Raw genomic sequence first — 26,176 nt, forward strand, 5'->3', positions numbered from 1 at the left:
TCAGGGAATAAACCAGCTAATGAGGGACACTAGTGATTTTTGTCATTCATACTAGTACGAAAATTGTCTCCGTGCTGACCCCCCTCCTAATTTATGGTTAGTCCCTCAGGCCCAGAATCAAATGAATAAGCAATTTGTCTATTATAATGTTCATTATGAAGTAATAAATCAATTTGTAATAAACTAATAATCAATCAAATGTTCCATTATGAAAAGCACAAATAGTAACTGACAACCCATATACATGTTTATGATCATTTAAATATTCATTCTAGAAAGCTTTTAATATGTATGTGTCTGGAATGGGGTCTATTTTTGAACAAAAGTCTCTGAAATGGGATACTTTTTTTTTGAGTCAAAGTGTCCGGAATATGTCTCTTTTTGACCAAAATGTTAGCATTTATTATTGAATTATAAATATAGACATGTAATCCTGAAAAATTGATAAAATCTGTGTTTATTTTGGCTGGAAAACATCAATAGAATCATAGAATATGGATAGGGATCTGGAGGTAATTCATTTTTCCATGGTAGTACTATTTGGTTTTAGCTATGAGACAGTTTGGAACTGTTCTGCTGAATGTTTTAGTTAAACCAAAAATACATTCTAGGAAACTACATTTTGTAGTAGATGTCATTTTAATTTTATTCCATATTTGTTAATTTTTTTAAAACAATATGAATAGTATCTATCTATGAAATACATGTAAACATACCAAAAATTATAAAATATTGATCACTCTTATGATCAAAAAAAAAATAACTAACTGTTTGTCCTAGTTTTTTTTTTAATAGTTTTATTTACCTTCCTGGTACTTTTAATGTATGATGAAAAAACTCATAATATGTAGCACTACCAAAACAACAAAATTCTATGAAATAAATAAAGACCAAAACTGACCACTTTCAAATCAAGCCAGTATCTAACTTCATGTACAACAGCATTTCTTGTACCAAATAAAGGTCGACAACAGGCGTTGCTATGATAAAACTGAGGAAAAAGTCTCCATTTCTTTATCCCTTCAAACTTGACTTTCTGCTTCCATAGGCTGCCATAGCGATGAGCTAAAGTCACTTCAACCAAATCACTGTAACAAAAATTTGAAAATATATACAATGTACTTCACTGAAGTTTACAAAGACTCTGACAATCCAGTAACTTGTGAGAATTTATTAATAAAATGAGAACGAAACATGTAGATAGATGATTTTCACAGCTGAGAAATATATTTTGAAAGTTGACATACTTATTTTGACATTGTAGTTTCACACTAAAGCATGAACAAACACTCAGTGTTATATTCATACTCATGAATGTAATTCCTTCTATTTTGCAACGAAACCTTTTGGCATACAAGAATAAATAAGCTTTGGGTTAGAGAGCTTCCAATTTCAGCAAAATACGAGCATTTAGAGGGAGTACTCAGCTGGGAAAAAACTTTTTCATTATTTTATATGTAGTTGAATCGGTTTAATTTCAGGCACATCAAACTGACAGACAGACGGATCAATGGAAACAGATCAACAGAAACAGACAAATGAACAGGCGATTGGATAGACATAAAAAAAGAATGAAAATATAGAAAAAAAGATCTACAGACAGAAAGAAGATAAAACAATCTGCAGTGACATACATTAAAATGTCTTTTCCAAGGACCGCTTGTAGATTATCGTAGAATCCATACTTTGCCCACTGTAGCGTTTGTTGCCGTACTTCATTTGTGACATCATAATCAAACTTTCTTGCAAACATTGCGTGAGTAGAGCTGGCCTGAATTTTTACCATATCAGCTATTTCAAATATTCCTGGTCCCTTCAATGTTACATAAACCATTTATGTTAAGTTTTGCATGGATGAACAAATTAATGACAGTAGAAATCAAATAGTTCACCATTGATGAAGAGTCGTATATCACGATCAGTTTTAGGTTTTTCTTCAGGAGATAGTTCCATAATTATGCGGATGTATTCTTGTTGCTAAAGAAAATGTGACACATTTTTGATAACAGATTGATACTATTTTTCAAATACTGTTTCTTACAATAACACAATATTATCTTGGATTTTACAATCTCTAATCTCTAATCATCAAATTCATTTTTTTTATAATTTAAATCTCACAGTAGTTGCAAAGAAACTCTTACAAAAAATTCTTTATATTTTCAATAGAATTTTTAGATTTCCCATATAATTCTATACATTTCTGTAGAATTTCAATAGAATTTCTAGACTTTGCATAGAATTTCAATACATTTTTTCGATGACTTTTTTTTGTGGATTTTCAATACATTTTCTGTAAATTTGTGTTGATGTTCTATGGAATGAATATAGATTCTCTGTAGAATTGACTTCTTTTCAGAATTTCAATGACATTTGGTGAAATTGGTCAGGATCGTCAATAGTCACTGAATAATATTGATCATGGTCCTAAGACAAAGCAAAGGTTACCATGGTTTCGGTTAACATACCTGTCCACAAAAATCAATATCATCTGTATGTCGACAGAATCCAAATTCATCTCGACTGTCAAAGTTCTTCAGAAAATGTAGATGACCAGGAAGATAAGTATTTCTGAAAATAATGAATAACCATGGCAACATGATGGTAAAGTCAAGACAGAAATGCTATAAAACCATTTATTTACACTGTCATTTAATTTCACTATTTCGATGTTTTGAGTAATTTCACGGAATTTTAAGTTCATGAACTTGGCTGGAAAACAATGAGTTCTATTTTTATCCTGTTGTTCACATGCATTTTACATAACAGTGAAAATAGCAAAACTAAAGCTACATGTAGGTCAATAAAATGTGCTTAGTGAGATGTGGTATATAAAGAAGTGTACATACCTAAGATGTGATATCATGAGAGGTGTGATATAAAGAAGTGTACATACCTAAGATGTGATATCATGAGATGTGTGATATAAAGAAGTGTACATACCTAAGATGTGATATCATGAGAGGTGTGATATAAAGAAGTGTACATACCTAAGATGTGATATCATGAGAGGTGTGATATAAAGAAGTGTACATACCTAAGATGTGATATCATGAGGTGCGATATAAAGAAGTGTACATACCGGTACCTAAGATGTGATATCATGAGAGGTGCGATATAAAGAAGTGTACATACTTAAGATATGATATCATGAGATGTGTGATATAAAGAAGTGTACATACCTAAGATGTGATATCATGAGAGGTGTGATATAAAGAAGTGTACATACCTAAGATGTGATATCATGAGAGGTGTGATATAAAGAAGTGTACATACCTAAGATGTGATATCATGAGATGTGCGATATAATAAAGTGTACATACCTAAGATGTGATATCATGAGATGTGCGATATAATAAAGTGTACATACCTAAGATGTGATATCATGAGGTGCGATATAATAAAGTGTACATACCTAAGATGTGATATCATGAGGTGTGATATAAAGAAGTGTACATACCTAAGATGTGATATCATGAGGTGCGATATAATAAAGTGTACATACCTAAGATGTGATATCATGAGGTGTGATATAAAGAAGTGTACATACCTAAGATGTGATATCATGAGGTGCGATATAATAAAGTGTACATACCTAAGATGTGATATCATGAGGTGTGATATAAAGAAGTGTACATGCCTAAGATGTGATATCATGAGAGGTGTGATATAAAGAAGTGTACATACCTAAGATGTGATATCATGAGATGTGCGATATAATAAAGTGTACATACCTAAGATGTGATATCATGAGGTGCGATATAATAAAGTGTACATACCTAAGATGTGATATCATGAGGTGCGATATAATAAAGTGTACATACCTAAGATGTGATATCATGAGGTGTGATATAAAGAAGTGTACATACCTAAGATGTGATATCATGAGACATGTGATATAAAGAAGTGTACATACCTAAGATGTGATATCATGAGACGTGTGATATAAAGAAGTGTACATACCTAAGATGTGATATCATGAGATTTGACATCATGTAACTTTCATCAGGAATAATACAAGTTTGTGCAAAATATTGGAGCTTATTATTGTTTGGACCACGGTCTTCAGACACAATAAATGAGACAAATTCTCTGTAAAAAGAAAACATAGCGTAACTATTGTAACCTTGTCTATTGAAAACCTAGATTAAATAAAGGTATGGATAAGCAGCAAACTAACGATTTAATTTTTGTTTTTCATGGAGAAGGTGAATATGAAAGTTCTGAAACAATGCAATAATATTAAATTATCTAAGTATATTAAATGGAAAATACGGGCTAAAAAAGACAATTAATTAATATCTATATTCGTAAAATAATATACTGTATTAACCTCAATGTTCCTCATAGAATAATATAATTTGAATTGGATGAAAGTTCCTGAAAAATAATGATTCAGCAACATATCTAAGAAAAATCAGCAAGAAAAATACTAGACAATGTGTTCCTGAATTAATACTACATATACTATATTAATCTACATGTACCTTATAAAATAATATAGCACAAATTGTAAAAAAGTTCCCAAATAATAGTGCATTTAAGCAAAATAAAATACTAGCCAGATTTGAAAAAGGTGGGAAACACTGCACTTGTCACTTTTTTTTTTATATATACTTAACATTTTGGTTTACTAGACTTATCTAACAGACCGATCTTGGAGACTATAATACTGTCATTAAATTCTCTTTAACAGCAGTATAAATGTCTTCATTTCAGCAAATTTTACCCCAAATCTTGACTAGTTACATCAAAATTAAACCTGGTTGACATTTGATAGCGATTGACAAGATTCCGAAATTTGACAATTTTAAGTGACATTTAAATATATATAAAACATGTACCATAATCAGACTTGGCTGAGGTTCGAAACTGGTTAATATCCAAGTTTGTCACAAGAAAGTTTTATGACAGAGTCAATGACAACAGCAACAACAAGGACAGACATTTCCTCCCCTATATCTTGTCTATCATCTATAATGATTAGACAAGGTAAAAAATAGTTTTGAAAAGTAAGGGAGCTACACATACAATCTTTCAACACTCCCACATGCTACATTATTTACTGAATATGAATATTCTAAAAAAAATTAAAAAAAATAAATACCATTTTTAGAAAATTCTGTGATTTATATTGCATATACACTCCTAGAGATTGTTCTACTCCATACAGTTAAATTTCAATTGGTTTAATAGCCATGCAAACAACAAATTAAATTGAAAAAGTTATTCAAATTTTGAACAAGCAGCCTCTCGGCTGAGATAGCTCCGCTGTTAGCAATGCACATTTCAATTAAAGAACAGAAGATATCATTAGAAAATGAACAATATGCATAGTATCAATGCTATGGGACTTGCTGTTTTCAACAAGAATTCAAAAATATAATTTTTCACCATAAACGATTGTGGTTTTTAACAAGAAGTCGAAAATATCACTTTTTACAAAAATGACAAAAATATTCATCAAAATTAGAGAATTGAAGATATCATCATGAAATGAACAAATTTGAGAGTGGTCCACATGTAGTACATATATATGTAATATCAAAGCAATTGGACTTGCGCTTTTTAACAAGAAGTTGAAAATATCACTTTTTACCAAAAATGACAAAAATATTCACCAAAATTAGAAAATTAAAGATATCATTACAAAATGAACAACTCTGAGAGAGGTCCACATGTAGTACCTATATATGTAATATCAAAGCAATTGGACTTGCGGTTTTTAACAAGAAGTTTAAAATATCACTTTTTACCAAAAATGACAAAAATATTCACCAAAATTAGAGAATTAAAGATATCATTACAAAATGAACAAATCTGAGAGAGGACCACATGTAGTATCTATATACGTAATATCAAAGCAATTGGACTTGCGGTTTTTAACAAGAAGTCGAAAATATAATTTTTTACCAAAAATGACAAAAATATTCACCAAAATTAGAGAATTGATGATATCATTACAAAATGAACAAATCTGAGAGAGGTCCACATGTAGTACCTATATATGTAATATCAAAGCAATTGGACTTGCGGTTTTTAACAAGAAGTTGAAAATATCACTTTACCAAAAATGACAAAAATATTCACCAAAATTCGAGAATTGAAGATATCATTACAAAATGAACAAATCTGAGAGAGGTCCACATGTAGTACCTATATATGTAATATCAAAGCAATTGGACTTGCGGTTTTTAACAAGAAGTCGAAAATTTAATTTTTTACCAAAAATAACAAAAATATTCACCAAAATTAGAAAATTGATGATATCATTACAAAATTAACAAGTCTGAGAGAGGTCCACATGTAGTACCTATATATGTAATATCAAAGCAATTGGACTTGCGGTTTTTAACAAGAAGTCGAAAATTTAATTTTTTACCAAAAATGACAAAAATATTCACCAAAATTAGAGAATTGAAGATATCATCATGAAGAAGAAGAAGTCGAAAAAGTAAAACATTGACACGGACGACGGACGACGACGACGGACGACGACGACGGACAATCACTCATATGATAAGCTCCGCTCGACAAAGTCGACAGCGGAGCTAAAAACACTCTAAAGCAACTTAATACATAGTAGGACCAATAGTGTAGAGTTTTAAACAAAAGAGAGAAATACATTTCAAGGCATTTTACACTTGGTCTATATTAGAGCATGACAATGATAATTTGAAGTTGCAATGTGAGTTTATTTTGTTTGTAGCTAAAACACACCTCACCTCACCTCACCAAATAGCCATAATCCGCCACCCTACCCCCATCTCCAGCCCTCCCCCGCCTACACACACACACCCACCTACCTACAGTGTTATGAACAGTATACCATTCTTTATATCATAAAACAGTACACACACAGATGTCATTTTACATTGCACTCTTGATAAGTGTCTGTCAATGTTTCGAATGTAGTGTATAAAAATAAACATGCCATGATTGTCTTGTCATAAGCTTCGTCTTTCAACAAGGGTCATTCCGGGGTCATAACATGATAAAGCATTGAAATGAGTGGATGTATAGTAATATCATCGTTTGATAACCATGATTTCCTTAAATAAAGATACCGGGTACTAGCTGTTCACTGAAGTACATGTATTGACAACAAACAGCTTTGACAGTTATAATGTACATTCCAAGTAACTAGAAACTCACATATTCAACCAACCGAAATCAGTATGCACAGATGACGCAATCATTATTGTTACCATGACTACGCAGTAAAGACAACATCCCTGCCACATCACATAATCAAATGTCATGGAAGTGATCAGAACAAATTGTGACACTCTCTGAGTCAATTAATCAACAAACCACAATTGTGAAAATGTGAAACCATTAACCAGCAGACCCATTAGTTTAATAATATCTCCATGGAAACACAACAAAAGTAGTAGGACTCGTATAACTTCCTAAGTTTCGAGATATTATGAAATACTGTCACCATGGAAACCATACAATTGTATTTTTTCATTTTCTGTATGCCGATAGCCAATATTTTGAATAAGAAAAAATAAAAAAAAAATAGAATAATTTTCAAATATGGTCAGAACCTCAAAATCAGAAGTTGATGCGCATTCAACCTACCTTGCATATACCCCCCACTGAGATGCACTATGCATATCTGCCCACTGAGGGCGCTCTCCTCTATAGGATGCATTGTAAACATGGGCATCGCAGCTATACCAGTCGGTGAAGTCGGTGACTTTTGGTACCCGATCTCGCCACCTTCCATTCTTTCTAAGAAATGTGTGACCTGTAAACAAAAGATGAGCCAAGTGACATTCATTTTGGAATTAATCATTTTTGGGGAGTAATACAACGATGAAATGGAAATTATTCACAGGGTTTTAGTTTTTTCTTATTTCGCTGACTGGAAAATGCGCTAAATTAAAACCCACTGAATATGTAAAATTTAGCATAGAACACATTATCTAAATGATAAAACCATGAATTTAAAACCCACTGAATATGCCTGAAATGGTAAATCAGCGAAATTTAAACCCAGCGAAAATTAGTCATTTCACAGTAATAACAGAACATGTCTATATATATATAAATATTAGTGTACTTCCATGAAAGAGGAAATTTTGATCCACATTATTCACAAAACTATTTTTTTTTTGTACCAGATGTTCCATGATGAACAGAACAGGTGCAGCATTATGATGTCATGTCTAATCTACTGCAGAGTTTAATGGCTAATGCCTCTTCCTTTGGGGGGTGCCTAATTAGTAGGCTACATGTAACCAGCAGCTGTTGACATATGTCTACTTACAACATCTGCTCAACTGTTGAATTTCCAATACATTTGCAGAAAACTGCTCCGTCTTGCAGGAACTACCTACCTCTAGCTGGTGCCAGCAATGCAGCCACGTCATCTACATTCCTTATTGGTAAATCAGCGCCACTTAGATTAATAACAAAGTCCCAGGCTCCCATTCGTAATAGTTCTTCAAAACACTAACAAACAGAAAATAAAAATAAACCATTAATCTATCAACATACATTGTGACTTTAAATTGAATGAGTTATGTCATGACATAGTCCCTGTTAGTTCAATGGTAAAGAAAACTGAAATGAGTCAGCCATCTTCAATCAGAACATGAAACAAATCATATGACGATTATATTGTAAAGTTTGATTGTGATCAGTCAATGTATGTCAGAGACATGGTGCTATTTTTCAGCTAATTTTAATCTGATCTAAGGTCATGTTATAAGTTCAATGTAAGTACCAAGATGAACAATAGCTATCCATGTATAAACAAGATCTGGGTTAGGAATGGCAGAAATGCTTGATTTTGATATATTTTTAACATTAAAACGGTAACCAAGCAGCCATCTCGAATATGATGATATATATACATAATTATGTATAACCCCTGGTATATAAAGTTTGAAAATGATCAGACATGTCAGAGATATATACAGCATTTGTTTGAACAAAATGGCCACCAGTTGGCCATTCTGAATCTGATCTGTAGAACAAAATTCGCTTCATAATCTGATTCAAGATGGCCAAATGTTAACAGTTAACAAAAACCTGCATTTCTTTTATTTTTAGATTTTGATCCTGTATGGATTTTGTTCAAACTTAGAACATACATTGGAAATCTTGGAACCTTGTATGTGTGTATGAAGTTTTAATGTGATTGGCCATTGCATGACCAAGATACAGGTCTAAACAGATGAACTGATGAACACATGAATGGATGCACAGAGGTCAATCCATAAGTCATCATTTTCTGATTGCGTATGAACACGGAGGTTTTCTTTTTATCTTACATATTACTTGTAATACTGGAAAATGAGATGGGAGTATCACATTTATTTTGTAGGTCTCAAAATAAAATTGAAACGCTTTTGTTTATACTTCTATAATCAGTCAAATACAAAATAATAAATAAATTAAACCAGCATTTAATAAAAATTTTTGTTATTGTTGTAGTTTTTCTGAAACAGATGGCATCACAGTTGAGTAATCAACCACTACAAACAAGCTTTATAAAGCTGGTATGTTAGAATTTACTGTAAAACCTGTCTTTCAACTAGCATGTTGTTTTACCTAATCTGCAATTTCCACTAATTCAAGATGTTGCAGATTTAAAATAAAGTATATTTTCACAATTAGATTGTTGGCACTTAAATTAAGATTCTGTTAATTCTTGCATTGATTCAAATTTGCTAAAATTACATGTAGCTACAGTCAAACCTCGATTATCCCAACACCGATTATCCGAATTATGGATTATCCGAACATGTTTCCAAAGTCCCATAAGTAATTTATTTGTATGTACCAGTATTACAATAGGTTGTACAGTAAATAGGGTGTCTATATAATAGTATGTTATTTCTTACCTCCAATTCTGCTCTTACAATCTCATATGAACCCCATGATGCAACAAATGACCTATGCCTGGGTAATATGTGAATGTTCTTATAAGACTGGGTCCTTTCTATGAGGTCCTATAGAACAACAGTCAAAGAAAAAGAAAAAAAGAAATTACATAGGTTATTTATTGTAAAAAAATTACTGAGGTTATTTATTGTAAAGTTATTATTGCAGATCTATAATCAGAACATGCCCTGGAAACACTCAGATGTGAGGACAGCAGTTGCTAGGTGATGGTGCAGTTTCCTTGAATCTTGCCTCAGAGATAATGTGACAACAGTGTGTGGGGAAACACCATATAACGAATTGACACTCACTTGTCGAATCTCTTCTGCTCTCTGATCAACATGTACACAGAAAAAGAAATGTGGTCGGTAGAGAGCTTGCAAAAGTTGGATCTAACAAAACAAATAAACAGAAACTGATTTATGATTATAGTAATATATTTAATAATATTGTACATATATATAATGCTTTCATATGCAATTAAAGACGTCTGCCAGATTTGTTCAGCTTCAATTTATCCATTTCCATTTAATTATATATAGATATTGTTTTGGTTGCATCTAAAAGCTTTTTTTTTGAGTCATGAGAATATTATTTGAAATATTTAATAGATTCCGTGGATTGAGCAGTGTTTCGTATTACAGCAACATAAACATTTGAACACCATTCAAAATGTTAGCAAATGAAATTCAAACAAACAAATTTTGGGCATTGAAAATAGTATTGCATTTTTTTTACAAATTTCTCATCAGTTGAAGACAAAATTTTAAGTGTCTGATTGGACACATGATTCAATATGATTAGATTAGATTCTACTTGATTAGATTAGATTCTACTTGATTAGATAAATTCGTATTTCAAGCTTTCTTGATGGGTGTTGACTTACCACAGTATCTGGGTACTCATGTACAATTAATGCAAATCCCAATCTGGCTGGAATTAGACTTGCATATGGACTGGAAATTACTGAAAATAACAGAAAATTAGGTTTATTTATACACCAAGAGAAAAATAAATCATTATGGAACATTCAGTCCATCCAGAATGTATCAAGGTGGTAAACAATGATGGCTGAGTCTTGACAATGGTTACTATTTTTTATTTTAATTTTAACACTTTGTTTAAAGAGGGTAGGCCAATATACATTAAAGTAATGTAGAAACAAAATATACAAACACAATATACACACTATAGGCTTGAGCCATTTACAACAATTTTTTCAAGATATATTTTGTAAGTTTTCTTAAAAATGCCTAATGAGGCTGAATTTCTGATATAGGATGGTAAGTTACTCCATTCCATTACCCCTCTATACCAAAACGTCCTCTGGGGCCATGGATGTTTTCCATTTAGAAATGCATAAATTATTTTTAAGAGAGCAATGTGTACTATACTTGTGGGCTTGGGAGATGGGACTGAACATTTCGCTTATATATGAAGGCGCCAAGCCATTGGTTGCCATATACATTACGATACCTAGAAAATATGAAATTCTGTAATCGATAGGCAAGATACTATGTTTTTTTGAACAGCTCAAATGACAATTGGCTAAACTATGTTGATAAAGTGACGATGCCAGTATCGCTGACTATGGTGACTGGAAATATATGGAGACTATAATGTATGGTTACTATGGCGATGAGAGACACATGCATATGTGAAGACGTACATATAGTTCTTAGCTATCCTAGAGTAAAGAATAATTTAAATTATCCAATATATTAGTGCCATATTGCCTTCTGTAGACAAAGTCTGTATATATGCTGCGATTGTTTAAAATACACAAGTAAAGCTTTGTTGTGATGTGATTAGAGCGCCCTCTATAGATGCAATAATATGATATCTTTTTCTTGGGCAACATAAAAAAAATATTCTGTAACATTGGCTAACATCAATAGTATTTGTACAATAAAGAATAATTTATAAAATATATATCTAATCAGATTAATCTGACTTTGTGAACTGCAGAATCAGATGTCTGATCAGATTTTTAAAAATTAGACATGTTTAATTTCATTAAATTAAATCTGATCTGAGATGTGAACATCTATTTTTCCATCAGATTAATCCTATCAGTTTGGTCAGATAAATGGAATAGAGTGTAAGCTAGCCTTAAAACAGAAAATATAACTTGATATCAAACAGGCTTCACGCAATGATCAACTAATCTCAAGGTGAACAGTTTCTCTCATTGTTCAACCAATCGTAGCTGGGTGTGTGAGACATCTCGTATGCAACTTAAACGCAGCAGAACTTACGTTTTAAATGCTCTGTTAAGTCAGGTCTGTGTCCGGGCTCTGGCAAACTCTTGAAAGAAAATTTAAGTTTGTCGGTCATTGAGAGAGACTGTCCATCCTGAAGAATATAAAATATACAAGTCCCTAATTATTAATATGCAAATTAGGGATGACGTCAAAAGATCGATGTCGGATAAAAAACTTAATTCCTTTAGTTTTTTTCCAAACCCCCCTACTGAAACTTAATTGATAAATATTGGTCATGGCGTCAGACTACATTCACCATTAAATACAAATTGATAATCGGACAGTAGTATTGCATAGCAGTTAGTTGTCGGGTGGGTGTAAAAAGATTTTACAAATGCACCTCATTTGACGCACAAATTTACATTCGAACCAAACCATTTTTTTTCCCTTTTCGGTTATTTCTGTCCATGATTGGATAGAAAAAAAAACGAACTACAAATACTCCAAGATTTTTTTTACTTCATTAAAAAATAAAATCGTTTTTGTAGGATGGAAACTTATTGAGGCCATCCTCAAACTAAAGCAAATAAGTTTTTTATCTGACATCGATCTTTTGACGTCGTCCCTTAGTCATTAAATATTCACAATGTAACAGTGTCCTTGTAATAAAGTCTTAATACCAAATGAATTTGAGATCAACAGAAAAAACATAAAACTAGCTAATAATGTTATTAATATGTAATTTACATACAAATTGTTATATGCACAGATTTCAGCCAAAAACAGATTTGCTAATCTCAAAACATCTATTATAAGTACATTTTGTACATCTGACATTTCAGTAAAATACAACTGGCGCCTCTTCAAATAACACCCAATACCTCTGTATTGCATCGCACGTCCACTCAAAGAAAACACAAAATACTGTTTACCTGGGGATGTTGTAGTAATACCGGTGGTACACACCCGCCATCTAAATTGTAATGGTAAGAACAGTAAGATTCCAAGATTTCTTTTCTACATCCAGAACTGGGAACTCTACAAAAAAATAAAACGTATTTCAATAATTGTATTTGGTAGATGTCTTGTTGAAAAGTACAAGTATCAGAGATTGGGATTAAAGTTAGAGTTACAGACTGAAATACAGAATTTAATAATCTGTCTTTACCATGGATAGCATTGTGTTAAAGTGGGAGGGTCGTCAGCTGCACACGTGCGGAAATTGAGTCCCAAGCGACGATAACAACACACACTAAAAAAACGCAAAGGCTCATGGGTAGACACTTGTTTGTAAACAATGACACGCTATGGCCATCTAACGCATGTGCGGGTGACAACTCGCTGCTTTAATACTGTTAACTGCTTTAATTTCACGAAAGATGATTTTTTAACAAATTTCATGCATTACGCTAGTCAGCGAAAATCAGGAAACGTTGTAGCATGATGATGAAAATCAGGATTTCTACAACACAAAGTGTCAACAGCTTTCACAAAATTTTGTCTTCAAGAATGCCATAAAATCTTTAAATCAGGAAAAGCAGCGAGAATCAAGTGGTTAACAGTAACTGTGCAAGGAAAAATCACTTTATTAATAGATGGTTTTGTGTTCACTGCCAGATCTCATGTAATGCATGAAAGCAGACTGAAAATTTGATGCACAAAACCAAATAATTTAATTCTGAAAATAATTTTTTTTTTTAAAGTTCAATGTCAAAATTCTGACTTTTCAGAGGAAGATGGCAATGAGATACTTTTACTTCATCAAAATTGACCATTATCAAATGTATATAGCATATAAATATACTTTTGTTTTGAATCGCACAATGTTTTGACACAACTAGAATGCTATGATTGTTGTTTTCACTGTTTTATGTTTGATTTCATGCAAGAAGTGAAATAAAAAAATTTAGAATTATTTCAACATATTTCAATAATTGTATTAGGGAGGGGGGACAAATGGAATTAAACAGAATCATTGAGAAAAATGTTAATAGCGGTTTTTGATGAAGAAAGTAAAAAAACGTACCTTCCAATAACATTCCACAACGTGTTTGCAATATCTAGTTGTGGAGGCGGAGGATTCATACACACACCACCATATCTGAAATGAACAAAATTGCATATTAATAATAAGATCATGCATACCACACTTGATTTGCAATATGAATACATGTATCAACCCCAGAAATTGAACTTCAGAATTCTAAGAGTATCCAATTTCAGAGAAAAAAAATCAAAAATTGCTTTGGACTGATTAAAAATCTGAATGAAATAGTTAACAATTTTGAAGAGCAGCAAAGCATTTAGGCACTGGCCTAGGTGGCCTTGGTGAATTTCAAGACCTGATATATTCAATATTCCTAATTGAATGGTATCATGCATCTATGAACATTTCACCATTGATGACATAGTCCCTGTCTTTAAAAGTTTACAAAATGTTCAGAGAATATTAAAATTGTATTTCTACTATCATACACACAAATAAAAGAAAAAAAACCCATAAATTATGACATCTTAGTATCCATTCGTATGTATATTACAAGATACAAAACTGAAAAAAAGTATGTATAACAAGTCAACTTCTATTCTCTGATTATAACAGAATTCATTATTTTTGCAATAATTTGTTCTCCTGGCCAACCAACATAATGGCCAATGGAAGGTTTCTACCATTTGGTCTATATTTCAAAAGGTAACGAAAAAATCTGTATAAGAATTTGCTCCTATTCCTTCTGAAAACTGAGAACCGAAATTTCTTTATTTCTCAGATATGTAGACGCTCTAAATAGAAGCCCCATCCTCTGTGTTACATTGTACCATTTTAATAAAAGTTGCAGCTTCTAATACAGATTGTATAGATACATGTACCTAGTGACATACGGTGAAAAAATTATATTTTTTAAAATTATGTTATCCCAAAGTGATAAAAATTTAGTTTTGCAAAATAAATCATTTCTAAAATTAACTATTTTGAACTTGGCCAGCTTTCTCAAAATATGGCACTGTACAAGAGAATGCTGATTCATGTTACCATGGAATTATAACCCCAGGATTTTACAAAAAATAACATGAACATTGTCATGCGATTAACCTTTACTATAAGCAATTATTAATATATATATATATATATATATGTATAAATATCACCCTGTCCTTTGAGAGAATGTTAACAAGTTCGTATAGAGTGATAGCAGGACTTGGACGGGCATGTTTGCTGAAATGGTCTTGACAATGTCTCGTCCATTATTACGTACATCCCCATCATTTAGAAAATATAAATCCCCGCAGTGCTAAGTATTGAATGATGAGAACGGTCTATGGCAAAATGACACACAAGGTAAAAGCCGAACACATTATCATGTCTAGACCATTATTTGTTATAAATCATCATCAGAACTTTAAACAAATAGTTACTTTTTGAGGCTTTTTGTTGAATTTCCTTGCAAATATAGGTTTATATTATCGTGTGATAATGTAAATCTATGACGCCATAAAAAGCTCTAATTCTGATAGATATGGTAATTCATTAAATGCAATAATGGACAATGCTTTGTCCTTTATTCCCTGAACAACTATTGATGCCGGTTTTCAGTGACATTTCAGCATTATCAGTGGTTCCAGCAATTGTCACAAAATAAGTAATATATCCAATCTCATGCCCTTTGTTAATAAAAGCTACAGCTTTTAATACAGATTTTACAGAACTAGTGTCAGCCAATCAGAACAATGCAAACATGTGACATCACAGTATGATAAAATTGGCAGAATGCCAATGTCAACTTATCCATGCTTCCAAGATTACTATATGTATAAGATCATTTATGAGATACAAATTACATCTGTCTTAAAGAAAGCATTCATAAAACAAATTTTTTTAGATTTTGATGCAATTTATTAAATCTGATGAAAACGAGAACTAGACCATGTGAGCTGATTGGTACAGCTATACAATAATTTGAAAGCTATTAATATCAACTTCAGTTGCCTAGCAACAAACATTTCAGTAAAAACAGTATAATAATCCATGATTTCCATAGTTTTACATGAAAGTATGTAGCAATAAATGTAACCGAATCACGTACATAATGAAGTGTTTATTATATGCACTAAATTTTTCAAATCCACAAAATGACTGACAAACTCTTCGATAACCTTTTGAATGCAAGTCAAATTATAACACCTTTCACAAAACAATCCTGAATACATTGTTTAGTTGTGTTTTCAGTAATCTTAATCAACACCAGTAGCACATGGGGGAAAGTAAGTGCATTGACCCTAAATTAAGTGCATTGACCCTAAATTAAGTGCATTGACCCTAAATTCTTAACAAAACTGTAGAAAAATATGTAGAATGGTGCACCGTAATTCGGGCGGAAAAATTATGTCACCCAAAAGCATTTTTTAATATTTAGCAATTAGAATTCCAAAATGAATTAAGACTTAAAGTGATTGGTGGTAGTAAACCGAGAACCAATGATTCTAAACTAAGAATGCATAACTATTACACAGCAATCTCATTTGTATGGGAAAGTATTCCCGTGGGTGTGATTAGCAAATTACTAAGAAGGAAGATAGAAATAAAGGTTAGATATAGGTGTACGCACGCAGGCTAAACAACTTCCTAGGTGTTGATTGGTGATTCTACTTGCATGCCAATTACACCGGCTTATGGGCGTAATGTTAATGTCGCTGATTGGAGCACTTCATGGGAAACATGGTTTGTTACTTTAATATATACATCGTCTTTCACAGCGTCAATACGTGCATTGTGAAATATATAGGTAACAAACAGTTAATTGTGATGTATGTGGGCGCTATTTTAATGTTCAATTTAACAGGATTTCAAAACACTGCTGACATTTGGGCCTCTCTATTGTCGTTATTCTGAACACGACTAAAGGTTTTAGTTTAAATCAATACGTTTTTACTAAGAACATGAGTATTGAACAGATAAAGCCGCGTAAAGAGTGCTGTCATTTCATAGATTATAGATTCAAACTCAATTTTCAATTCCAAATAAAAACATCTTCCAATTCAAAAAACGATAAATTAGTTAAACACTAATAAAATATGAAATAGATATGGCACTAGTAATTCCAAATCACTACCAAAAAATGAGTACACCCCTCCCCCATTTAGAATATTTTATATTTCTTTTCCCACTAAAAATAGTGAATTTCAATGCTTGAGGAATGATTTTGTTTATTTTTACATAATAGTTTTAGCAGCAAAGATTTCAATAATTAACATACAATTTATTCCTAATCCTAATTAAAAACCAGGTTGATATTTAGATTGCAGACAGATATTAGACAGATTCCCAGACAGATAAGACACATGCAAATGCCAAAAAGTTCAGTTCGGTTGATGTAGCATTGTATTTTAGAAGCCATAGCGCTCAAAGTGATAGCGATGGACTTAAGTCATTCAAGTTCTAGTGGGTAATTATTAAACACAAACAATATAGATCAAAATACAGGTCTTTAATGTAATTTCCAGCGTTAGTCTCATCATAATTAATTCAAAAGTAATTTGCAAATTAATCCAGTTGAAGAAATGACTTGTAATCAGTTGTAAATAGCGCCGCTCCATTAATTGACAAAATCTTGTATATGATGTTTTCATTATATTGTCATAGTTTGAAATAGTGCATCAAACCTTGAACATTTGGTTTGCCGATCGCCATAGACAGCATATGTATATTTTGATATCATGTATCAGTATTGTAAGGTATTTTGCATCGAATATATCCTAGCATACATCATTTATGGTTATCTGTTGCACTTCCGGGACCTATTTTTGTGCTTTCAAGTCACATTTCAAATAGAGAGTTGAAACATGTGTCGCACAAATTAAGTATGAATTTGGGAGAGAGAGAGAGAGAGAGAGAGAGGGGGGGGGTAAATTTGAATGCTTTTTAGTGTTCATGTGAGTATGCTCAGTTTGCAAGTCATGTTGAAGACTTACAGGACGGCAGGTACATTCTAGCTTTAAAGCTTCATCTTTTTGTCAAGCTTGATTTACATGTTCCAATACTAACGTATTATATAGGCGGGGGTGACAGCGTAGAGGTGATATAAACATTACAATAGCTGCAAGCTACGTGCACTTATGTGCAACGTTTTTAGGGCTTACATTACCCGCATAGGGAATATGATTATGACACGTACTATCAAGAGTATACATGTGTAACGTTTTGAGCTAAATCAATGGATTAAGTTTCATGCCTAAGTGTCTATGTGTTTGTGTGTGTGTGGGGGGCGGGGGGTTAGTAACTGAAATATATAAAGTTTGAATACGAACAGATACTAGTAGTGCATAACAGAAATATGGCTCCAAAACTGCATGACACAAGTCAGGAAATGTCAGAGGTACATGTACAGCTTTAAAACAAAATGGCCACCAGTCGGTCATTTGGAAGTTGAAAAAGGTCCCATAATGTCTGATGTTTATTCCGAGTTTGAACAAAATCTGTTCATACGTAGTTCCAGAATGACAGAAATGCATGATTTTGATGAATTTTTCAGCACAAAAATTACCACCTTGGCTTTATTGTAGCAAATCGTGAAACGATTGGACGAAAAACACAAGTCATTGATTTCAGACTATGTCCAACATGGACTAACATTTGTATGGCCACCAGTCAGCCATTCTAAATCAAGTGGTCATAACTAACTTTTTACTGGCATGTTTGAATGAAATCAGCCAAGATATCATAATCATAATATATGGTCAGAAATTAAACAGGATATGCTAATCATGCATTTTTAGTATCCAAACCAAATTTCATTTGTCCAGGCTCATGTACAGAGATACGGAACATGAAACGAATCATCATCAACATGTATATCAACATGTATAATGTTTGTATCAAATTTGAAAATTGACAAATCCTGCCTAAGAGACCACATTTTCAAAAAAACAAGATGGATACCAGTTGGCCATCAGATTATGGAACATACTGACATGAATATGTATTCCTATATGTATGATGTATGTGCCAAATATGAATGAAAAAGGGTTTATAAGCCTTGGGGATATACCGTAGTATGGTCGAAAAAGCAAGATGGCAGCCAGTTGGCCATCTTTAATTTGATTGTAAAACAAAATGTCATGGACATGTAATCTAAAATGTACAATGTATGTACCAAATTTGAACAAAAAATGACAAAGTATGCATAAGATGCCACATTTAAAGAAAAAAATGGCTGCCAGTCGGCCATCTTTGATCCGGATGTGAAACGAATCGCCATAGACATGTATCCTAACATATATAATGTATATACTAAATTTGAACAAAAACTGACTAAACGGATGGACTGATGAAGACTGAATTCGAATGAATTTGTTCGAACAGGGACTAATAAATATGACTTCCAAGCATAAATGTATACCCATAAAAATTACGTTGGTCCACAAAAACACATGTGCAGACAGAGGGATAGATAGTTAACTTAATAGATGCAGTTTTTGGATGAAGACTAATAGGTTTAGATGAGGGAGACTGTCTGCACATTGAGCTTATTGTAAGTGTGATGACATCTAAGGCGGCATGCACAGGGAATATCTAGACACGGTTGAATTCCTTAAAAAAAAACGATGTGCGATTCTCATTACAGAGGCCACATGAAGGTTAATTATAACTACACAGATTCACTTAAGTATACACTGTACATGTATACACAGTAATTCTTACTAAAATCAAGTATATACATCATATGACACGATTTGTATATTAATGAATGAAATGAAGCAGAAAATACAATATATACAAACGGTTTTATTAATTTAATTTATACTGATATGGTGCAAAATTGTGCTAGTATAAATTGTGTTAGAGAAATTGAAAATTGGTCTCAGCTATAATATATTCGTTTGAAAGTATCATATCATGTATTTAATAATTCAGTTCAAAGCAGGTGTAGGTGCTCATATTTTCAGTTTAGGTTGGTAAATAGATCTGTATGGGCTCTGTATGGGTTCTAGATGTGCTGCTTGGTTGTAACATACTCATATGTACGAACAATATTATAAAATTTACACCAGAGTTGTTCTGATGATCAATTGCATCAGACACTAAATATGGGAAAAAAAAAAAAAAATTGCCGTTCTGCGGATTTGTACTATCTATCATACATATTATCCAGAAGCTGACACATAAGCCTATGTTAATATGCATAAGATTATCCGGTGCAGCTTATGAAGGCTCAACAGGGAAGACGGAAAAATGAGAACTGTTTTCAGACTGTAAAACAAAATGACAATGCTTGACATTTGAAGTGACAAATTTTATTAAGTGAAAGCGATGATGGATTGACCAAATGAATCTAAATACTCTTTAAAACCTTCAATTCTGATTTAGTCTGAATGTGCACTATTAAAATAAACTGCACTTTTCAAAGACGAGGCAGTTGTCATTTTTAATGCTTATTTCATGAGCATACAATGGCATTCAGAATAATACACAGTGAGGGTAGGTGTTTATTAACACAGTAAGATTTAAAATTGCCAGGAGAGCAGTAGATCATTAGTGACAGATTAAGTTTAATCGGATTTATTGTATTGTGCTAGTTTCCATTTATAAATAATCTGACAAGATTATCAGTTTGATTTGTATCATTAGAGGTTTCAACTTCATTATAAACACTATGTTGTCTGATCAGTAAGGTAATCTATACGGACACATCACTCATCTGAATTATCTGTATTTTGTGTAAGCTGTCATGCAAGTACTTTAAGCGTTACTGGGAATTAACCTTTTCAACACAAGACTTTCTTACTTTCTGCACTTTTTTTCTTATATTCTTCAATATTTCTGTGAATGAACCCTAATTTTCGGTTTTACTCAAAAAATTTGGCTATTTTTGTCCCAATCTTCTAAAGGAAAGTGTAGACTATAAACAAGACCATTTTGTGAATTTGTGATGTCAGAGAAGTGGTGGATGACAAATTCAAATAACATATTTAAGAATCAAAATGACAGCTAAACTTGTATTGGATACCTAAACCCTAATAACCAATAGCCCTAATAAGCTAATAACCAACATGTTTTGAAATATCACAGCAGCTGGGTAAACTGATCCAATATCATCAGTATGGTTGAATAGGGTTCACGTTGGCAACTAACTCGCACAATGATACTATTTATTAGCTAATTTATTTCAAAAACTAGACAAACCATTTGTTATTTGTTTTATTTTGTGTACTTGTACTTTTCCATTGTCATCTATAGGAAGTTTATTGTAATATGTGAATTTAGGCAGAAAAGAAATCAAGTGACAGGAATTTCTGTGTATAAAATGTATTTGAAAATTCTAGAAACACACAATTGTCAAACTAGCTGCTAGCTATAGAAAAAGTTAAATGATGATAAACTGAAATGATCAATGCTATACAAATACACTGGCACTAAATAAATACTGTAAAACCATTAATTTTTCCCTTACAAAAGTTTCCTATAGGATTTTTAAAATCTTATAGGATTCTAAAAAATCCTATAGGACTTTTCATGAAATCCTATAGGACATGTATAGTCCTGTAGGATTTTATGTAAATTCCTATAGGAATCAACAAGTCCTATAGGACTTTACACTGCCAATCCTATAGGACTGGTGTGTGAGATCATAAGTCCTATAGGACTATATAATTCCTATAGGCCTTTACACTGCCAGTCCTATAGGACTGGTGTGTGAGATCATAAGTCCTATAGGACTATACAATTCCTATAGGACTTTACACTGCCAGTCCTATAGGACAGGCGTGTGAGATCATAAGTCTTATAGGACTATACAATTCCTATAGGACTTTACACTGCCAGTCCTATAGGACTGGTGTGTGAGATCATAAGTCTTATAGGACTATACAATTCTTATAGGACTTTACACTGCCAGTCCTATAGGACTGGATATTTCTACATGTAGAGTAAGTTACCTAGATTCATATCACTCCCCTACAAAAATATTACATACTGTCATAAGATGTCAACATTTTTTCAAATTGAACTTTAGTCAATCTCATTACAATAAGTTGTATTGTACGGCATGTTTTTTTATTGCATTTATATTTGTTTTTATCCATCTTGCATCTTCAAAAACTCCCAGTAAATGATTAATATATTAAAATAAAATTTTACTTTAAAAAAAAAATTATTAAAAAAATCAGATTGATATGCGTTATTTCTATAGACTTTTAAAAGTTTTGTCAGCACATTTTGAAAAAAATATAAACAAATACTGATGAAAAATCATTTGTAAAAAATTAAAAATATCCATGTTTAGTTTAATTTTCCTTTCAACTTTCCAAATGTCTATTTTTATCACACAAAAACAGAAAGTCTCTAGTTTTTACTGAATTGTTAAAACTTCATAAAAAGATTTGAGTAATTTTAGAACAAATAACCATGATTTTAATATTCTTGGGATCAGCTTTATTTTAATTCATATTTGGCAGATTAGAAGAAAAACATAAGTAAAGCGTTTTGAGAAATTTTATAACTATTAAATTATTGAGAGACAGGTTACTGAACACAGAGCCTGAACTTCCTGTGACCACAGATGGTGTACTACCATCAGCCTCCTTCTGAGTGTTTTACCCATCATGCACTATAAGTTACACATTGTTTGTGCCAGTGACTGTGGACCATGCTGTCACAATGACCTTGTAATATGGAGAAACTGATGTAATTTTACCTAATTTTTGGACCAAGAAGACTATAAACTTGTAGAGAACATGTGAGTAACATAATTATGGTATATCTTGGTGTTTTTAATGTGTTTTTTAGCTTCAAAAAACACAAACACAAAAAGGTACTGTGACTGTGTACTTAAGGATTAGTAACACTGAATTAATTAACTAGCTGACTGTTGACCTCAAAAGTATACCATTTATCCTTTAAATTTAAAGACAGTTGTGATCATGATGGGGCTGGGATGTACATAACCATTTGCAATTACAAATATTTCAAGGTTTCTGATCATTTTTCATAATTTAACTTTTGTTGTCTCGGCTCAATGCTGCGCGTACCGCTGTTATCATATGAATGTCTGACTGACGATGAATGTAGGTAGTACTCTACCATTAGACAAAGTGTTCATGTACGTGCGATGGGAGTAAACTGTATTTATAATTTATTTTTTCCATCAAAAACATTAGATATACATGTATTTCATTATACATATTATGAAAAGTTTGAAATAGTTGGAATTAATGAGTTAGTGGACTCGGACACTATTTCTAAAAGTAATCAGTATCGCTGGTATTTCAAAATAGTTATTTGTGTGTGCATCTGGTGGTCACTCAGTGCATGGCTTTTTCTGGGGGGAAATTCACTCATAACAGCAGTGAATTTCAATATTATATTCTAATATTTACCCCGTTGAACCAATTTTGATTTCTCTAACAACTTTTAATTTTGGGAAATTATAATTAAATGCTACCATTTTTTTCATATTACTAGTAATTTTTTTTACTAAATTTGTGAAAGCCAAATTTAGAGGAATGCATTTAATAAAATCAATGAAATTCATGTAGTATTTAAAAACATTACACACATATGTACCTTCAAATTTTACTGTTTTAGCATATTTGCTCCATTAAGTAATGAATTTGCTTATAAAAAATACAGAATTTTTGTCTATGGCAAAATAAGTAAATTTTAATACACAGCCAATGCAATGTTGGGTTTATATGCACTTCTATTGGGAATACGCATCTAATAGTGCATATACAGTAAATGGTAGTTTTTTATCTACTGTAAAATACTTTATTTTAGCTGGAATTAATTTTCGCTGAAAGGGCCTTTTGGGTATTTTGTGAGGAAATTATTTTCACTGATTTTTGATGAGTGAGTTTGAAATACAGGAAAAAAGTTATATTCGCTAGACTTTTTTTTCACTGAATAATCCCTTCAGCGAAAATAGCAAACATTAATTGCAAGTGAAAATAAAGTATTTCACAGTATTTGGAATATTTTAATGAAACATTTGAAACAAATTCTTTTTTGTATTACAGGTCCAATACTCAAATCCTATGAATGACATATCTCACAGAAGACTGCATTGACAATATTTTATTTTGTATTTCTTTATCACAAATTGAACCTTCTGACCCAAAATGAAGACTCTCTCATGTTAGAAATCATTAAATTTGAATTGAGGGTTCTGTGCTTTTTTTTTAGAAACACAATATGCATACCAGTATTTTTGTAATTGTACTTTTTATACATTTATTTTTTAAATTGTCTGGATACTATGTATCACTCAGTGTACATCATTTTATTCCAAGGCAGTAAACTTTTATTTTATTTCAGTGTACATTTCTTGATTGACTGAAAAGTTTGTAATTGCTGGTTGAGATTGTTCACTGTTTTGTTTTTCGGAATTACTCTGTAATATAAACTAATTTTTATGAAAAAACTCTAGTACTTAGAAACAATGACAATGAGTGGAGGAAATTACATTTATTATTCAAACTGTCATCAACTTCATTTTATATATATATATTTTCATTGCATTTCAAGAAATGTTGTGCAATATATAATTATTTATAGTAATAGTTTTATCTTTTTTTATATTTTTCTTACAATTGTATTAAATTTATGTCTGGCACATGTTAAGCAATAAAATACTCTTGTTTAACTAATTTTAATTTATAATGTTATTTATGTAAGTGATTGATGGGTTCTTTCCCCAAAAGAGCTGGAACCTCCAGGAAATATATCTAGGATTCCTATAGGACAAATTCATGTAGGATTCCTATAATATTTTGATACAAAATCCTATAGGACAAAATCCAATAGGATTCCTATAATATTTTGACACAAAATCCTATAGGATTTCTATAGGACAAAATCCTATAGGATTTCTATAGAACAAAATCCTATAGGATTCCTATAGGACAAAATCTTATAGGATTCCTATAATATTTTGACACAAAATCCTATAGGATTCCTATAGGACAAAATCATATAGGATTCCTATAGGACAAAATCCAATAGGATTCCGATAATATTTTGACACAAAATCCTATAGGATTCCTATAGGAAAACACGTGTCAAAATATTATAGGAATCCTACAGGAATTTGTTCTATAGGATTCTTATAGGAATCCTATAGGAAACTTTTGTAAGGGTTACTTTTTATTTTTATTTAATTCAACCTTTTCACCACCAGACCTTCTTGCCTAAATTGTTTTTTTTTTACTTTTTTCTTACATTCTTCAATATTTCTAGGAATAAACCCTAATTTTGGGGCCAACAGACAAAATTTGAATTAATTTTCAGTTTTTATTCAGACAAATTTAGCTATTTGTGTTTCAATCTTCTGGAAAATGCATACTATAAACGGGACTATTTTGTGAATTTGTGGTGAAAAAAGGTTAAGTTTACATAGTGGATAACAATGAGTTATGTAATTAATTTGTTCACAAATTCACATGTCACAATTACAATGGGATCGAATTCACACTATCTACATGTAGTTGATTACATATTTTATCTACTTTCATTGTGCATAAGGAATATGGCAACGTAAATGTAACTGCATGGCTGAAACATTAATAGGTATATTCCAGTCAATTTAGCCTGTTGACACAAGCTATAGGGCATATGGTATCATATCAGTATCTGTATTGAAAAACAAATCTCTATTAATCCTGCCATCTGTCGACACACAGATATATGTACCGCCGATGTGTATTTTGGAGTAATTGCAAAATTAGCATTTACAATACTAGATCTTGGTACATGCCGAATAATGATCATCCTTCAGAAACTATCACTGTTGCATTTATTGGAACCCACTAGGTCATGCCAAAATTGAGCTTTCATGTGTTCATCTGTTAGTTGGCATGGCGATATACATGTCCTAAAATGTGTCTTTGCTGTTGTTGCATTTATTTTTAATATGTGCCAAAGAATGGCAAAGAACAATCCGCAGAATAGCTATCCTATCATGGGTCTTGTAGCATTTCAAATTGAAATAGATTACATTAGCTACCAGTAGTATATAAATACATAATGCCAACAACATTCAGCATTTATTTTGTTCATGGCAAGCGCTGGAGTTCAAGCCACT

At 31.9% G+C, this 26,176-nt stretch overlaps 1 protein-coding gene across 1 annotated transcript in view; it reads right to left on the reverse strand.

Moving 5' to 3' along the window:
- The window catches only part of LOC102808919 (uncharacterized), an 83,428-nt gene that overhangs the window by 26,941 nt on the left and 30,311 nt on the right, over window positions 1-26,176 (reverse strand). The window contains exons 2-13 of the mRNA XM_085504842.1: window positions 14,131-14,205; window positions 13,037-13,142; window positions 12,159-12,255; window positions 10,787-10,866; window positions 10,212-10,292; window positions 9,861-9,968; window positions 8,349-8,463; window positions 7,588-7,756; window positions 3,964-4,092; window positions 2,469-2,571; window positions 1,635-1,813; window positions 902-1,088 (exon numbers count right to left, since the gene is read on the reverse strand). Coding sequence (XP_085360968.1) covers window positions 902-1,088; window positions 1,635-1,813; window positions 2,469-2,571; window positions 3,964-4,092; window positions 7,588-7,756; window positions 8,349-8,463; window positions 9,861-9,968; window positions 10,212-10,292; window positions 10,787-10,866; window positions 12,159-12,255; window positions 13,037-13,142; window positions 14,131-14,205 — 1,429 coding nt within the window. The remainder of the gene's footprint in view (window positions 1-901; window positions 1,089-1,634; window positions 1,814-2,468; window positions 2,572-3,963; window positions 4,093-7,587; window positions 7,757-8,348; window positions 8,464-9,860; window positions 9,969-10,211; window positions 10,293-10,786; window positions 10,867-12,158; window positions 12,256-13,036; window positions 13,143-14,130; window positions 14,206-26,176) is intronic.

Source organism: Saccoglossus kowalevskii, chromosome 10, assembly GCF_978046115.1.
Source record: "Saccoglossus kowalevskii chromosome 10, keSacKowa6.1, whole genome shotgun sequence".
Lineage (NCBI taxonomy): Eukaryota > Metazoa > Hemichordata > Enteropneusta > Harrimaniidae > Saccoglossus > Saccoglossus kowalevskii.